Source organism: Garra rufa, chromosome 25 (assembly GCF_049309525.1).
Source record: "Garra rufa chromosome 25, GarRuf1.0, whole genome shotgun sequence".
NCBI lineage: Eukaryota > Metazoa > Chordata > Actinopteri > Cypriniformes > Cyprinidae > Garra > Garra rufa.
Window position 1 is genome coordinate 6,354,350 of NC_133385.1, and position 18,846 is coordinate 6,373,195.

Consider the following 18,846-nt stretch of genomic DNA (forward strand, 5'->3'; position numbering starts at 1 on the left):
ATATTATATAAATAGAAAAAAGTAATATATAGCTATTTATTTATTTATTCATTTTTTATAATTAAAAATTATATGTAATTTATAATATATTAAAATTATTCATACCCCTGGCAAATTCTGACTTATAACTACTTTAATTCAACCAGCAACTTTTTTTGATCGGAAATGACACAGGCTTCTCCCAAAGGATAATAAGATGATGTACAAGAGGCATCATTGTGGAAAAAAATATTTCTCAGCTTTTATTTACATTTGAACAAAAAGTGGCACGTCCAGAATTATTCATACCCTTTGCAAACTGTCACAGTCTATGGGAAAATCCAAAGTTATATACCATTCCAAATAGTCCAAGCCTAATTACCCTGATTCATTGGGAACAGCTGTTTTAATCAACTCAACAGGTGAAAAACAGAAGCTCTCTGCTGTTGGTTTGTGGACAGTCATGGCTAAGACAAAGGAGCCTGACGGAGCCGGACGCAGAGTCAGGAAATGTCAGGAAAGGGCTATATGACCATATCTAAATGTTTTGAAGTTCCAGTGGCTACTGTGCAAAGTATTATTAAAAAATACAGGACGTTCCGCACCGTAAAAAATCTCAGAGGACGTGGACAGAAGCCAAAAGTGACACCTGTGCTGGCCAGGAGGATAGTGAGAGAGGTAAAAAAGAATCCAAGATCAGGCCATCCTGATGAATCTGGGCTCTGCTGGTGGCAACATCTCAAGGCAGACAGTCCAACGGTCACTGCACACCGCTGGGTTACACAGACGAAGACCAAAGAGCTTGGCCTTTGCAAATGCTCATCCGGAAAAAGAAGACGACTTCTGGTCTTCTGTTTTATGGTCAGATTAAACAAAAATTGAATTGTTTGGCCACAATGATGTAGCCTTCATTTGGCGTAAAAAAGGAGAAGCCTTCAACCCTAAGAACACCATCCCCACTGTCAAACATGGTGGTGGGAACCTAATGTTTTGGGGGTGTTTTTCAGCCGGTGGACCAGGGAACCTAATCACAGTAAACGGCACCATGAAAACGGAGCAATACATCAAAATTCTCAACAACAACATCAGGCAGTCTGCAGAGAAACTTGGCCTTGGGCACCAGTGGACGTTTGAGCACGACAACGACCCAAAACACACAGCAAAAGTGGTGAAGAAATGTTAGTACACAAAAACATTAACGTTTTGCAGAGGCCCAGCCAGAGTCCTGACTTAAATCCAATTGAGAATCTGTGGAGGGAGCTAAAGATCAGGGTGATGGCAAGGAGACCCTCCAACCTGAAAGAGTTGTGGCTCATCGCTAAAGATGAATGGGCAAAAATACCAGTGGAGACATGCAAAGAGCTGGTCAGCAATTATAGGAAGCGATGATTGCTGTAATAGCCAATTAAGGCTTTTCTATTGATCTATTGAGAAGGGTATGAATAATTTTGGACATGCCACTTTTTGTTCAAATGTAAATAAAAGCTGAGAAATATTTTTTTCCCGCAATGATGCCTCTTGTACATCGTCTTATTATCTTCTGGGAGACGTCTGTGTCATTTCTAATAAAAAATAAATAAAAATAAAAATTGGTGGTTGAATAAAAGTAACTTTAAGTCAGGGGTATGAATAATTTCAGGCCTGAAATATACAAATAATTAGATTTTTATGTGGACTTGAAAGGACTTGGGCCGTCACACACACTCTGTGACATCTCTAAAGCCGTCCCCCGAGTGTCCAACAAAAGAGGCCGACGTGTTGATTCCTCTCAGCTTGAGTCTGTCGTGATAAAGCTCTCTTTGCTGTCACTGATGTACAAAACACAAATCACTTCCCTCTGCCGCGGCCTCCGGCGCTTCATCCCTGTCCGCAAACACAGACGATGTCTTAATTAGAGGTGGGGACAGCCGGACAAAAGCTCCCAGCAGTCCTGGCGCTGACACAGACCGTAAAGCATGCAGATCAAAGTGCCTTCAAACGCCCGCCATCCTCCCTCTCGCAGGAAATGCATGTGAACAATATGAAAACATCTATACATCCGTGTGTGTGTGTGTGTGAGAGAGAGAGTGTGTCTCAGATCCCAACATGATTGGGAAAGAAAACACATGCCCTCAAAACATGAAACACATGCTGTTTAATCACGAAATGCCTCCTCACATTATAGCAGCACACGGACACATGCAGGATAACACACGCCGCGCAACACGCCGCGCATATGTTCGCATTCGATTCGACACATGCAAAAGATTTCACACCATTACTGAACAACACAAATTACTATTGGCAAGCGTCACGATTACTAGTGTTCATGTTTGCTGATGTGACCAAACCTCAAACTCGTCCTGCAGCGTTTGTGTTAAATCATGTTTTTCTACAAAGTTTCCAACCCCCTTTTAAAAAAAAAAAAAACAATGAATCACCACAACTTTTCCATGACCTTTCTAGCTGTTTACAGCTCAAATTAGCATTCTTGTAGCTAAAAGAGTAAAGAGGGACACTATGCACAGGTTTGATTCTCTATATATAATTAATTCAACCAATTCTTAAAAAAGAACTTACTCATACAAACACTCGCAAATCACATATAATGATGGGTTTCCAACAAGATTCTTTCTACATGACTAATCACTACTTTTCGTGATTTTTCTATTCGCATGAAACTTCTGGTTGCTTTTTTATGGACTCGAAGCCGTTTATCTCTGCTAACATTAAAATCTATGGAATAAAATATCCACTGAATAAAAAAAATGAGAAAAAGGAAAATGCGACTTTTTATTTCACAATTCTGACTTTTTCTCGTAATTGAGAGTTTATATTTCACAATTCGTACTTTTTTTCTAAAAATTAAGATATAAACTCGCAAATCTGAGAAATAAAGTCACAATAGCATGAAATAAAGTCAGAACTGTGAGATATAAAGTCAAAGTTCTGACTTTATCTCACAATTCTGAAATTTTTTCTCAGAACTGTGATATAAATTCTCCAAATCTGAGAAATAAAGTCAGAATTGTGAAATATAAAGTAACAATTCTGACTTTTTTCTTGCAATTGCGAGTTTATAGCTTGTAAATCTGACTTTTTTCTCAGAATTGTGATATAAATTCGCAAATCTGAGAAATAAAGTCACAATAGCATGAAATAAAGTCAAAACTGTGAGATATAAAGTCAAAGTTCTGACTTTTTCTCACAATTCTGAAATTTTTCTCAGAACTGTGATATAAATTCTCCAAATCTGAGAAATAAAGTCAGAATTGTGAAATATAAAGTAACAATTCTGACTTTTTTCTTGCAATTGCGAGTTTATAGCTTGTAAATCTGACTTTTTTCTCAGAATTGTGATATAAATTCGCAAATCTGAGAAATAGTCACAATTGTGTGAAATAAAGTCAGAACTGTGAGATATAAAGTCACAATTCTGACTTTTTCTCACAATTCTGAAATTTTTCTCAGAACTGTGATATAAATTCTCCAAATCTGAGAAATAAAGTCAGAATTGTGAAATATAAAGTAACAATTCTGACTTTTTTCTTGCAATTGCGAGTTTATAGCTTGTAAATCTGACTTTTTTCTCAGAATTGTGATATAAATTCGCAAATCTGAGAAATAAAGTCACAATAGCATGAAATAAAGTCAAAACTGTGAGATATAAAGTCAAAGTTCTGACTTTTTCTCACAATTCTGAAATTTTTCTCAGAACTGTGATATAAATTCTCCAAATCTGAGAAATAAAGTCAGAATTGTGAAATATAAAGTAACAATTCTGACTTTTCTCTTGCAATTGCGAGTTTATAGCTTGTAAATCTGACTTTTTTCTCAGAATTGTGATATAAATCTGAGAAATATAGTCACAATTGTGTGAAATAAAGTCAGAACTGTGAGATATAAAGTCACAATTCTGACTTTTTCTCATAATTGCGAGTTTGTACACAATTTTGACTTTTCTAACAATTGCGAGTTTATATCTCGTAATTCTTACTTTTTTCTCAGAATTATGATATAAACTCACAAATTCATAATTGTGAGAAAAAAGTCAGAATTGCAAGATATAGTCAATTTATATCTCGCAATTATTTTTTCTTGCAATTATAACTTTTTTCTTAGAACAGAGATATAAATTCGCAAATCTGAGCAATAAAGTCACAATAGAATGAAATAAAGTTACTTTATATCTCGCAATTCTTACTTTTTTCTCAGAATTGTAATATAAACTCACAAATCTGAGAAAAAAAGTCACAATTGTGCGAAATAAAGTCAGAATTACTAGATATAGTCAAAATTCTGACCTTTTCGTCGCAATTGCGGGATTATATCTTGCAATTCTTACTTTTTTCTCAGAATAGAGATATAAATTCGCAAATCTGAGAAATAAAGTCACAATAGCAAGAAATAAAGTGACTTTATATTTTGCAATTCTGACTTTTTTTCTTGCTATTGTGACTATTTCTCAGAATTGTGAGATAAATTCGCTATTCTGTAAAATAAAGTCAAAATTTATCTAAGAGCAATTCTTACTTTTTTCTTAGAATTGAGATATAAACTCACAAATCTGAGAAATGAAGTCGCAACTGTGAGAAAAAAAGTCAGAATTACTAGATATATAGACACAATTATGAATTTTCTCGCAATTGTGAATTTGTATGCAATTCTGACTTTCTCAGAAGTGTTATACATATAGAATTGAGAGATATAAACTCGCAATTCTGAGAAATAAAGTCATAATTTTGACAAATAAATTCAGAATTGAGTGATATAAAGTCACAATTCTGCCTTTTTTCTCGCTATTGTGAGTTTATTGTATAGTTTATTGTGACTTTCTCAGAATTGTTATATAAATTTGCAATTGTGTTATAAATTTAGAACTGAGAGATATAAACTTTAAATATAAAATTGCAAGATATAGTCAAAATTCAGACTTTTTCCTTGCAATTGAGAGTTTATATCTTACTTTTTTCTCAGAATAGAGATACATTCGCAAATCTGAGAAATAAAAGTCACAATAGCAAGAAATAAAGTGACTTTATATCTCGCAATTCTGACTTTATTTCTCAGAATTGTGAGATATAAATTCACAATTCTGACTTTTTCTCGCAATTCTGACCTTTTTCTTAGAACTGAGATATAAACTCACAAATATGAGAAATAAAGTCACAACTGTGAGAAAAAATGTACGCAATTCTGACTTTTTTTCTTGCAGTTCTGACCTTTTTTTTAGAACTGAGATATAAACCCACAAATCTGAGAAATAAAGTCACAATTGTGCGAAAAAAGTCAGAATTGCAAGATATAGTCAAAATTCAGACTTTTTCCTCGCAATTGCGAGTTTATATCTCGCAATTCTTACTTTTTTTCTCAGAATAAAGACAAATTCGCAAATCTGAGAAATAAAAGTCACCATAGCAAGAAATAAAGTGACTTTATATCTCGCAATTCTGACTTTTTCTCGCAATTCTGACCTTTTTTTTTTTAGAATTGAGATATTAACCCACAAATCTGAGAAATAAAGTCACAACTGTGAGAAAAAATGTACGCAATTCTGACTTTTTTCTAGCAATTCTGACTTTTTCTCAGAATTATGAGATATAAACTCGCAAATCTGAGAAAAAAGTCACAATTGTGCGAAAAAAGTCAGAATTGCAAGATATAGTCAAAATTCTGACTTTTTCCTCGCAAATGCGAGTTTATATCTCGCAATTCTTACTTTTTTCTCAGAATAAAGACAAATTCGCAAATCTGAGAAATAAAAGTCACCATAGCAAGAAATAAAGTAACTTTATATCTCACAATTCTGACTTTTTCTCGCAATTCTGACCTTTTTTTTTAGAATTGAGATATAAACCCACAAATCTGAGAAATAAAGTCACAACTGTGAGAAAAAATTTACGCAATTCTGACTTTTTTTCTTGCAATTCTGACCTTTTTTTTAGAACTGAGATATAAACTCGCAAATCTGAGAAAAAAGTCACAATTGTGCGAAAAAAGTCAGAATTGCAAGATATAGTAAAAATTCGGACTTTTTCCTCGCAATTGCGAGTTTATATCTCGCAATTCTTACTTTTTTCTCAGAATAGAGACAAATTCGCAAATCTGAGAAATAAAAGTCACCATAGCAAGAAATAGAGTAACTTTATATCTCACAATTCTGACTTTTTCTCGCAATTCTGACCTTTTTTTTAGAACTGAGATATAAACTCGCAAATCTGAGAAAAAAGTCACAATTGTGCGAAAAAAGTCAGAATTGCAAGATACAGTCAAAATTCGGACTTTTTCCTCGCAATTGCGAGTTTATATCTCGCAATTCTTACTTTTTTCTCAGAATAGAGACAAATTCGCAAATCTGAGAAATAAAAGTCACCATAGCAAGAAATAAAGTGACTTTATATCTCACAATTCTGACTTTTTCTCGCAATTCTGACCTTTTTTTTTAGAATTGAGATATAAACCCACAAATCTGAGAAATAAAGTCACAACTGCGAGAAAAAATGTACGCAATTCTGACTTTTTTTCTTGCAATTCTGACTTTTTCTCAGAATTATGAGATATAAACTCGCAAATCTGAGAAAAAAGTCAGAATTGTGTGAAAAAATTCAGAATTACTAGATATATAGTCACAATTATGAATTTTCTCGCAATAAATTCACAAATCTGAGAAATAAAAGGCACAATAACAAGAAATAAAGTGACTTTTTCTTTTAACTTGCAAATCTAAGAAATAAAGTCGCAATAGTGAGATATTAAGTCAGAATGGCGAAATATAGTCACAAAATCATTTCGCAGCGGCTTTCGCTACAGGCTTTATTCCTCAGAATTGCGAGTTTATATCTCTGAGTTTGAACTTTATAACACACAATCGCAAGTTTGTCACAATTCTGACTTTCTGAAATCTGAAATCTCTTTCAACATTGAAAATATTAATAAAAACTATAAAGTTTCTCACCAAAATTAGAGACTAAAACTGTAATAAAAATAATTAAACAATACAGGCATATAAAAAAACAGACAAAAACAACCAACCAAAATAGTTTCAACCACAAAACACACACTGCAAGTTAACTAAAGTAGTAGCTACTAGTCACAACTGTGAGAAAAAATGTACGCATTTCTGACCTTTTTTTTAGAACTGAGATATAAACCCACAAATCTGATAAATAAAGTCACAATTGTGCAAAAAAAGTCAGAATTGCAAGATATAGTCAAAATTCTGACTTTTTCCTCGCAATTGCGAGTTTATATCTCGCAATTCTTACTTTTTTTCTCAGAATAGAGACAAATTCGCAAATCTGAGAAATAAGTCACCATAGCAAGAAATAAAGTGACTTTATATCTCACAATTCTGACTTTTTCTCGCAATTCTGACCTTTTTTTTTTTTTAGAATTGAGATATAAACCCACAAATCTGAGAAATAAAGTCACAACTGTAGTGCATGGAGCCAATCAGACATGAAATAACTAGTTATATTCCTTAAATGACTTCTCCCCCATGATTAACACCTATGTGCTATGAGCCAGACCTTTGTTCACTATCCAACTCATCCCCCCACCATCAAGATAAGACTCTTACAGAAATGCAGATACACTTTCCTTATTCAGACATACAGTCCCACATACAGTTATATAGAAATGTACACATATCAATGTGTTACCTTTTCTTATATTGTTGTTTCTGTTATGTATGTCGGCCTCAAACATTAATCCGCAATAGGTGAATCATTGTGCATGCTAAGACTCACGTTTAGAATCACTCAGTCAACCGAGAAGATTCATAGATCATGTTTGGTGTCTATGAGCAGCATTTATTATTCCCTAAATGTTAATGTTTGTGGCATCTTAATAACTCCTTGCTTTATATGTATTATTGAACTTTTGAAAGTTTTGTGGCCAAACAACCAATCAGCTTCCACATGCGAAACCCCATTGTGAGAGACAAAGACTTTCAATCTTCCCTCCAAAACTCAGATCAACCGGATTGGACAAGGTCCAACTGTGGGCGTGAACGACCTACAGGTTTATAAACCTTCTTCCCTCATCTCTTTTGCTCTTGCCTTCGGGACACAAAGACACGTCACCCGCACCTCCCCCCAGATCCATGGGGGGGGGGGGGGGGTCTCACCTAGCGGAGGAGATGATGAGGCCTGCAATACTGGAAAGGACTTTCTGAACTGAACACAAACGGAACAATGCACAACAACAACAAGCTTGCAAGTATCCGTCCTTTCTACAAACGTAGATAGCTGCGTTTAAGGCGTTTTATAAAAGAAACGATTTCAGGATGTTCAGAACCGTTTCATTCCTGTCCCTTTGCAAACTCACTTTCTCTCTCTCTCTCTCTCTTACTCTCTCTCTCTCTCTCTCTCTCTCTCTCTCTCTCTCTTACTCTCTCTCTCTCTCACGCGTTCTGTCTATTTGTGTTTTATGTACGTTTGTCTATGTGCGATCGTTTGTAAGTAGAATAGTTTAATAAACAACCATATATTCACATAATGATTCTCTGTGCTGAATGCTTACATTACAAAGTCACTTAAACTGTTTCGATCTCATATTGCTACCTTAAGCCCTATTCTGTTCAATTGTTTTGACTCCGTTCTGGTTAGTAAAATGCGTTGCCGTGATGACGAGCCAACGTCAGAGTAATGGATATCACTGAATAATTTGCTGGACAAAGAAACCAGTCGATATCGTTATTACTGTTACTGATCAGAAACTGGAAATTGCGTATATTTAATGACGATTATTATACACGATTTCCTGTGAGTTAAACTACTTTCCCTGACTGAAATGTATGTTTTAAATAACTCATTTCATCCTATTCATTGGTCTAAGACCTGGTGGAGTTTGCAGTGTATATGTGATGAGAGAAACAGTCTCATGCATATACACACATATATTGATCATCTTAAATTCTTTGAGCTAACCAAAATTCTCTACATTAATTGGCGTTAGAATGCGGGGCAGTTTTAAACTATGTGATGTGAGCAGCTCAGGAATAGTTTGTGTGTCTGCATGCTTGTGTATTCAAACTCGGCTCGCGACTCGCGTCTCTTTTGTTTGTGTGTGTGTGTGTTAGAACGGTGTGGCCAAGCCCACCTTTAACACCTTCACAGATGTTTGAACCTCTCGCACAGAGAAACTAAACCACTGTTGAAGATGTAACTTAACTGCAGTTTATATATTGACCCTATAAAACGAAGAAATCTTTTATAGAGCGTCCTAAAGCCACCCTAAATTGAGCGAAGAAAACCTCTATTTTTGCGTGAAGAAGCTGATTGAGCGATGTTCCTCTTTCACCTTACAATGGCCATATCTTTATATTTTGAGTGTAGATAGATTAGCCATTGATGTGCACTCCAATGCTAATCAGCTATCTTGCTCCTTTGGGTTAAAACCTCAGCTTAGCTAACTGATCAGGTTGACCCCGTTTGCTCGTCGAATAGATTTAATATAGTAAACAACTTCGCGTTATTACTGTACAAATCTTGATCGAGTGTTATTTATTTGTTTTGTGCAAAGCACACACAAGTCTTGTGTCAGCAGGCTGACTCAAGATCAAGGTGCACGCATCGTAACTAAGCAACCTTTTAATAGTGTAAGCATCCTATTAAGTTAAAGTTTGCAAAACACATGTACCTGTGTTCGGTAAAACGGACACAAGAAAGATACACCCGTGATCACGCATCGCCATGGTAACTGCGCTTAGATGCGCGTTCAAATCCACACAAGGTGGAATCTGAAATCCCGCATAAAAGGTATTTCCTTCTATTAAAAGATAGAAGTCTGTCTAAAACCTCTTCCAATACCTATGCCTGATTTCATATTATTTTTTTTATTTTATTTTATTTTTTTTCTTTGAGCAACAACGCTTATAGATAGTCCCAGTCAGTCTCTCCCTTCTCTTTTCCTTTTGATGTTACATTATTAATTATTGTTATTTAAACCATAATGATAATTAACATAATGTATGTTTTTTTTTTTGTGTGTGTGATTTAATTTTAATTATTTCACCGCCTTAGACTCAACTCTCCCTTTAGCAATTATAATTGTATTTGCTCATTTTAAATTTTTGATTAAACAGTCTTGATTTAAATTTAAACTTTGACCAAATCGATCAAGTTGCACTCTCTCTACCCCGGGTAATTCGGCCCATCCCAGGGGGGCCTTTCTCTCTTTTGCTCTCTCAGCTCTGCCATTTCCCAGGTGTGACGACTCCATAGCGCCCCCACACGGTGGGCCCCGTCACTGACCTCAGGGCTGGCAGTCAGCTCACTTTCTCTCTTTTGCTTTAACCCTTTATACCTCTCTTTCTGATGGATTTTGTTTTTATTTTTCTCCCTATTAGAGACTGAACCTGTCTGAACATCAGTGAAATCTTTTGGTAACTACACCGATGAACTGAATAGCTCCAAAGTTAATCGCTCATCATTAAGTTTACTCATAGTTTCCTGTGTTTACCCACACAAACTATCTGACCTCTTCTTTACAGCTAGGATAATAAGCGTTTAGTTTGCGTCGCCATCTGATGACATCAGTTAAGTACGCAACACATAGCAACATTTTAGCTCATTAGTTCTGTACGGACTTGCATTGGCTCGTTGTGCTTTGTCTCTCCCTCTCTATTTGTGTCAACATGTCACCATCCAGTCTCGCCATCCAGTCCAGACAAGGCAAAGAGGCCATCCTGCCCTGGGTCTAGTGACTACAGCCCCTGAGCGGAGAACAGCCGGACGACCACGCACACAGGCGAATGGATCACGATCCAGTCAAGAGCTACGGCTGCAGAGAACCAATCAACTCATCTACAGCCCGGACCATCAGTGACCACGCCCTCAACAAGATCGTCTGACTAAAGCCGCAGCGGAGAAAGCTTCACCCACGACGGAACCAGGACAGCGCGCAGAACCGCCTAGACCATCTGGATGTTCAGAGATAGCGGATGAAGAGGACAAGGACCTACACGAGGAGAGAGGAGAAAAGCTTCAAGACATGCCTGCAACACCCCCACAGACTGAGCGCAGAGAGCAGTACAGGAGAACACTCCTAAACAGCGGAAGCTCTCTTTACAATGAACCCAGCACACCTTAAAGAACTCAAATTCTTGCAGATAACAATATGAACAAACAGGAGAGCTCAACACAAAATCTCTCCCGGGCCTAACAGCCCACCGTTCACACCTCACACGCCAGCAAGCTGGCCGGGAATCTGACAGCTGTCACCACAAAACGCTGTCTTCCTGAACACTGCAGTAGGCTACAACACACGCCTGTCTGCAAAACATTGACTTTTAAGCAAGAACATTTGCCCAGTGTGACCACGAGACAGATCTGCTTAGCTCCACCTCCAGCTAACAGGACCCCAGCCATTTGTACCAGCAGTCAAAACTGTCAAAACTGAATACAGCAGCTAAGAACACGACTGCTACGACCAGCATCTGAGCCTACGTGAGACAACGCGACAGGCACCAAGGGAAGATGGCACCAACGCCAGAAAATCTTTCCCCTCAGATATCCACATCACACTGTGAGTCACCACCCAAATGCTACAGCCTTCTTCCGTCAACGATCGCTCGATTCAGCGGACTCTACAGACCGCCGGAAAACAGCCTAGCACCAGAAGGCAATAAAGATTAGCAAAGTGATTGTCCAGCTGCCCCATGCCAAGGGGGGACGTCTGACTGACCAAGGTGAACAAACATACAGTGGTGTATGGGAGCTGAACACGCAGCGACATCACTGTGTGGGAGTGATCTGAGATCAGTGCAGGCCAACACTGAGGACACCTGTGCTCTGAACTTAACCTGGAATAGACAATGCAAAACCTGCTACGTCCTGTTTCTCACAGCCCTACGATACTCCCTCAACTGCGAGAAAGCCTTGCTAGATAAGATTACTCCCAGATGTTTACACTCTGGCGAACGAACTACCTGCATTCACCAAAAGGGGTCACTGTTCGGCTCAAAACACAGTGTGGCTAAAACCCTAATGCTGCACACACATTCAATGGAATACGTGAAGCAGTGCCCACTCTAGAAGCCACACCCCCTTTCTGAAAAGTAATCTTTTGCAGTGTACATACCATTCAGGTATTTCAAAGACTTTAAACAATTCTGTCATGAAGAGCCTAAAGGAAAATGGCCACTCAGAAATGGTGCCAAGCTGCTCTCCACATATGACGATGATGCAGAACTAATGTCATGTACAAGGCTCTCAGCAGAGCCCAGCACCCAGATATGACAACAGCTGCGCTGCACAAGCCATCCAGCGATGTGCCAAGCACACCAGAAGACAAAGGGAATCACAGAGACCTGCCACCACTGTGTGATGTTTATAACTATCAATGCCTGCAGACCAAGGGTCCCACGCACACAAACCCATGTGCTTATAGACCAAAGAGCGAGGCAAGACACGCCCAGAGCAGGTACCTAGTGGAAAACGACAAGCCTGTCCCACTGCAACACCTTAAGCCGGGCCACCTGACATCACAGCACAAGTGACGGCAATCGGATCAACCCTTGTGTCACAGCAAGTCGCAAGAACTCCCTCTGAAAATTACTAACCTGCATAGACTAAAAGTAGGCTAAGCTCAGTTTCAAACAACACCACTCAGTTTGAAACAGACGAGCATCAACAACTGTTCCAGACAAGCATTGCCATCACAATAAGAACATTACATGCTATTCATGGAAAAATAGTGAAAGGCCCAAGAAAAAAACTGAGGGATTTTGTGGTTGCCTAAGGTTCTCAACAACAAAAAACCCACCCACCCAACCCAAGCATCGCTTCTAAGCCACAAGCAAACCCCTCACGCTGCTACGCCGCCTGCATCACACCCATGCACACTGGCTCCACCTACAAAATAGCTCTGCTAAAGCAGCCTCTGCCAATGCTGACACTCAACCTTGCACTGTCCGACCACACTAAGGCACTAAGCCGAAAACAACTCAGTGATGTCACACACATGCCGCATCTAGATGACACATCCTCACATTTGTTCCTGATAACCAAACACCGCCACAGCTCCCAGCTTTCCAGGAACAAAGGGGGGTCATTGCTGATGTATGCCCAAGATGCACCGTGCAGAACACACCAGAGTACCAAAGCCACTACCAACGCAGAAGTGGCGCACTGCCAAGCATGCAGTGACAGAGGACATCAGAATATGCTAAGTTTGATGCCAGCTCGAAACCAGCGGATTTCAAACGACACAGCCTCTCTACGATGCAAAACAGCAAGTCGACGAGAAACATCTGTGAACGTTTACCACCAGATGGCACCAGAAACGACACCCGTGTCAACTAAGAGACCACCCGTGTCACCACCTACATTGCTCACCAGTACTTCAGTGAAACATGCCTGAGTGCGACACCTGCATCCAAAGAGCGCAGGAAGCCAAAAGCATGCTGCAGCCAGCGAGATTCACAATAGGAACTGTGAACCAGCGTGTCTCGGACATCCAGCCCTGCCACTCACCAGGACCAACTGGAGACTCAGCAGAGTACGGAGAACGGCATCTTTCAGCCTAAAGCAGCCAACGGCCTGCAATGGCAGAGAAAGGAACAGCAGGACTGCGACGAATGGACAACTCACATCCAGCCTGGACAACCAGGAGCTGAGCAGCATCGTCTTCTCCTTGGCCCACACCCTCAAGGGCCTCAGACAGGAGGTAAATGAACTGAACCTGCAAGTCTCCGAGTACCAAAATTAACCGACACCCACAAGGACAGCTGGACACGCCTGCTTTTCCAGAACAGAGTTTCTGATGCTAACAAAGAGCTCCTTGAATGAAACTCCACTGAGAAGTACTGAAAGGTAAACTTCTGACTCCTTGCCCAACGCAACACCGCATTAGACTTCCTAAAAGGAAAAAGCATCCCATGAGACCAGCCGACACCTCAGGAGCAGCCAGACAATGTTGAATGGAGCAACGGGCCCACAGGCCCAACAGCAAAGCCCCTACAAACACAACTCAGACCCGCTCAAGTCAGTGTCGACACCCCCAACATCAGACGCCTGATGACATTTGAGCAAAACAGCGGGATAACAGACACCTGCTGCCCTCCTGCACCCTAACCGGGTCCATCGGAAACTTCTTTACACCACAAAATCTTTACGACAATTCTCTGCGAACCCTGGAACTACCTGCCCTCTCACAAGTGAGAGTCCAACCAGCGATTCCAGACTGCAGGGACCACAGATACTAGATAACAACCACCTGACACAGACCAACCTGGGTCAGGATGACAAGTGACAGTGCCTCGACACCTGCTGCACAAAGCTCGAGGACCCATACCTTGCCACTGTCTATATTATCACACCTGATAACGTCGACCACGGCACCACAGCCACTCCTTGAAGCACCAACCTCCAGAGAGCCACCTCTCTCTTCCAGCCAGGAGTGCCGGGTGCATGCCTGATTGTTCCGCACCTTTGACGTCGCTCGCTGTTGTCTGTTGGACGGACAACAACGTTCGAAAGAGGGGATATGTAGTGCATGGAGCCAATCAGACATGAAATAACTAGTTATATTCCTTAAATGACTTCTCCCCCATGATTAACACCTATGTGCTATGAGCCAGACCTTTGTTCACTATCCAACTCATCCCCCCACCATCAAGATAAGACTCTTACAGAAATGCAGATACACTTTCCTTATTCAGACATACAGTCCCACATACAGTTATATAGAAATGTACACATATCAATGTGTTACCTTTTCTTATATCGTTGTTTCTGTTATGTATGTCGGCCTCAAACATTAATCCGCAATAGGTGAATCATTGTGCATGCTAAGACTCACGTTTAGAATCACTCAGTCAACCGAGAAGATTCATAGATCATGTTTGGTGTCTATGAGCAGCATTTATTATTCCCTAAATGTTAATGTTTGTGGCATCTTAATAACTCCTTGCTTTATATGTATTATTGAACTTTTGAAAGTTTTGTGGCCAAACAACCAATCAGCTTCCACATGCGAAACCCCATTGTGAGAGACAAAGACTTTCAATCTTCCCTCCAAAACTCAGATCAACCGGATTGGACAAGGTCCAACTGTGGGCGTGAACGACCTACAGGTTTATAAACCTTCTTCCCTCATCTCTTTTGCTCTTGCCTTCGGGACACAAAGACACGTCACCCGCACCTCCCCCCAGATCCATGGGGGGGGGGGGGGGTCTCACCTAGCGGAGGAGATGATGAGGCCTGCAATACTGGAAAGGACTTTCTGAACTGAACACAAACGGAACAATGCACAACAACAACAAGCTTGCAAGTATCCGTCCTTTCTACAAACGTAGATAGCTGCGTTTAAGGCGTTTTATAAAAGAAACGATTTCAGGATGTTCAGAACCGTTTCATTCCTGTCCCTTTGCAAACTCACTTTCTCTCTCTCTCTCTCTCTTACTCTCTCTCTCTCTCTCTCTCTCTCTCTCTCTCTTACTCTCTCTCTCTCTCACGCGTTCTGTCTATTTGTGTTTTATGTACGTTTGTCTATGTGCGATCGTTTGTAAGTAGAATAGTTTAATAAACAACCATATATTCACATAATGATTCTCTGTGCTGAATGCTTACATTACAAAGTCACTTAAACTGTTTCGATCTCATATTGCTACCTTAAGCCCTATTCTGTTCAATTGTTTTGACTCCGTTCTGGTTAGTAAAATGCGTTGCCGTGACGACGAGCCAACGTCAGAGTAATGGATATCACTGAATAATTTGCTGGACAAAGAAACCAGTCGATATCGTTATTACTGTTACTGATCAGAAACTGGAAATTGCGTATATTTAATGACGATTATTATACACGATTTCCTGTGAGTTAAACTACTTTCCCTGACTGAAATGTATGTTTTAAATAACTCATTTCATCCTATTCATTGGTCTAAGACCTGGTGGAGTTTGCAGTGTATATGTGATGAGAGAAACAGTCTCATGCATATACACACATATATTGATCATCTTAAATTCTTTGAGCTAACCAAAATTCTCTACACAACTGTGAGAACAATTTTTACACAATTCTGACTTTTTTTCTAGCAATTCTGACTTTTTCTCAGAATTATGAGATATAGACTCGCAAATCTGAGAAAAAAGTCAGAATTGTGCGAAAAAAGTCAGAATTACAAGATATAGTCAAAATTCTGACTTTTTCCTCGGAAATGCGAGTTTATATCTCGCAATTCTTACTTTTTTCTCAGAATAGAGACAAATTCGCAAATCTGAGAAATAAAAGTCACCATAGCAAGAAATAAAGTGACTTTATATCTCACAATTCTGACTTTTTCTCGCAATTCTGACCTTTTTTTTTTTAGAATTGAGATATAAACCCACAAATCTGAGAAAAAAGTCAGAATTGTGCGAAAAAAGTCAGAATTACAAGATATAGTCAAAATTCGGACTTTTTCCTCGCAATTGCGAGTTTATATCTCGCAATTCTTACTTTTTTCTCAGAATAAAGACAAATTCGCAAATCTGAGAAATAAAAGTCACCATAGCAAGAAATAAAGTGACTTTATATCTCATAATTCTGACTTTTTTTAGCAATTCTGACTTTTTCTCAGAATTATGAGATATAAACTCGCAAATCTGAGAAAAAAGTCAGAATTGTGCGAAAAAAGTCAGAATTACAAGATACAGTCAAAATTCGGACTTTTTCCTCGCAATTGCGAGTTTATATCTCGCAATTCTTACTTTTTTCTCAGAATAAAGACAAATTCGCAAATCTGAGAAATAAAAGTCACCATAGCAAGAAATAAAGTAACTTTATATCTCACAATTCTGACTTTTTCTCGCAATTCTGACCTTTTTTTTTTAGAATTGAGATATAAACCCACAGATCTGAGAAATAAAGTCACAACTGTGAGAAAAAATGTACGCAATTCTGACTTTTTTTCTAGCAATTCTGACTTTTTCTCAGAATTATGAGATATAAACTCGCAAATCTGAGAAAAAAGTCAGAATTGTGCGAAAAAAGTCAGAATTACAAGATACAGTCAAAATTCGGACTTTTTCCTCGCAATTGTGAGTTTATATCTCACAATTCTTACTTTTTTCTCAGAATAGAGACAAATTCGCAAATCTGAGAAATAAAAGTCACCATAGCAAGAAATAAAGTGACTTTATATCTCACAATTCTGACTTTTTCTCGCAATTCTGACCTTTTTTTTTTTAGAATTGAGATATAAACCCACAAATCTGAGAAAAAAGTCAGAATTGTGCGAAAAAAGTCAGAATTACAAGATATAGTCAAAATTCGGACTTTTTCCTCGCAATTGCGAGTTTATATCTCGCAATTCTTACTTTTTTCTCAGAATAAAGACAAATTCGCAAATCTGAGTAATAAAAGTCACCATAGCAAGAAATAAAGTGACTTTATATCTCATAATTCTGACTTTTTTTTAGCAATTCTGACTTTTTCTCAGAATTATGAGATATAAACTCGCAAATCTGAGAAAAAAGTCAGAATTGTGCGAAAAAAGTCAGAATTACAAGATACAGTCAAAATTCGGACTTTTTCCTCGCAATTGCGAGTTTATATCTCGCAATTCTTACTTTTTTCTCAGAATAGAGACAAATTCGCAAATCTGAGAAATAAAAGTCACCATAGCAAGAAATAAAGTGACTTTATATCTCACAATTCTGACTTTTTCTCGCAATTCTGACCTTTTTTTTAGAATTGAGATATAAACCCACAAATCTGAGAAATAAAGTCACAATTGTGCGAAAAAAATTACGCAATTCTGACTTTTTTTCTTGCAATTCTGACCTTTTTTTTTAGAACTGAGATATAAACCCACAAATCTGAGAAAAAAGTCACAATTGCAAGATATAGTCAAAATTCGGACTTTTTCCTCGGAATTGCGAGTTTATATCTCGCAATTCTTACTTTTTTCTCAGAATAGAGACAAATTCGCAAATCTGAGAAATAAAAGTCACCATAGCAAGAAATAGAGTAACTTTATATCTCACAATTCTGACTTTTTCTCGCAATTCTGACCTTTTTTTTTAGAATTGAGATAAACCCACAAATCTGAGAAATAAAGTCACAACTGTGAGAAAAAATTTACGCAATTCTGACTTTTTTTCTTGCAATTCTGACCTTTTTTTTTAGAACTGAGATATAAACTCGCAAATCTGAGAAAAAAGTCACAATTGTGCGAAAAAAGTCAGAATTGCAAGATACAGTCAAAATTCGGACTTTTTCCTCGCAATTGCGAGTTTATATCTCGCAATTCTTACTTTTTTCTCAGAATAGAGACAAATTCGCAAATCTGAGAAATAAAAGTCACCATAGCAAGAAATAAAGTGACTTTATATCTCACAATTCTGACTTTTTCTCGCAATTCTGACCTTTTTTTTTAGAATTGAGATATAAACCCACAAATCTGAGAAATAAAGTCACAACAGCGAGAAAAAATGTACGCAATTCTGACTTTTTTTCTTGCAATTCTGACTTTTTCTCAGAATTATGAGATATAAACTCGCAAATCTGAGAAAAAAGTCAGAATTGTGTGAAAAAATTCAGAATTACTAGATATATAGTCACAATTATGAATTTTCTCGCAATAAATTCACAAATCTGAGAAATAAAAGGCACAATAACAAGAAATAAAGTGACTTTTTCTTTTAACTTGCAAATCTAAGAAATAAAGTCGCAATAGTGAGATATTAAGTCAGAATGGCGAAATATAGTCACAAAATCATTTCGCAGCGGCTTTCGCTACAGGCTTTATTCCTCAGAATTGCGAGTTTATATCTCTGAGTTTGAACTTTATAACACACAATCGCAAGTTTGTCACAATTCTGACTTTCTGAAATCTGAAATCTCTTTCAACATTGAAAATATTAATAAAAACTATGAAGTTTCTCACCAAAATTAGAGACT

At 38.2% G+C, this 18,846-nt stretch overlaps 1 protein-coding gene across 1 annotated transcript in view; it reads right to left on the reverse strand.

Annotated features, from left to right (window-relative positions):
- LOC141301047 (potassium voltage-gated channel subfamily KQT member 1-like) overlaps positions 1–2,194 on the reverse strand; it is a 22,093-nt gene extending 19,899 nt beyond the window's left edge. The window contains exons 1-2 of the mRNA XM_073831296.1: positions 2,152–2,194; positions 1,811–1,915 (exon numbers count right to left, since the gene is read on the reverse strand). Of these exons, the coding sequence (XP_073687397.1) occupies positions 1,811–1,915; positions 2,152–2,194 (148 nt within the window). The remainder of the gene's footprint in view (positions 1–1,810; positions 1,916–2,151) is intronic.
- Positions 2,195–18,846: the final 16,652 nt, after the last annotated feature.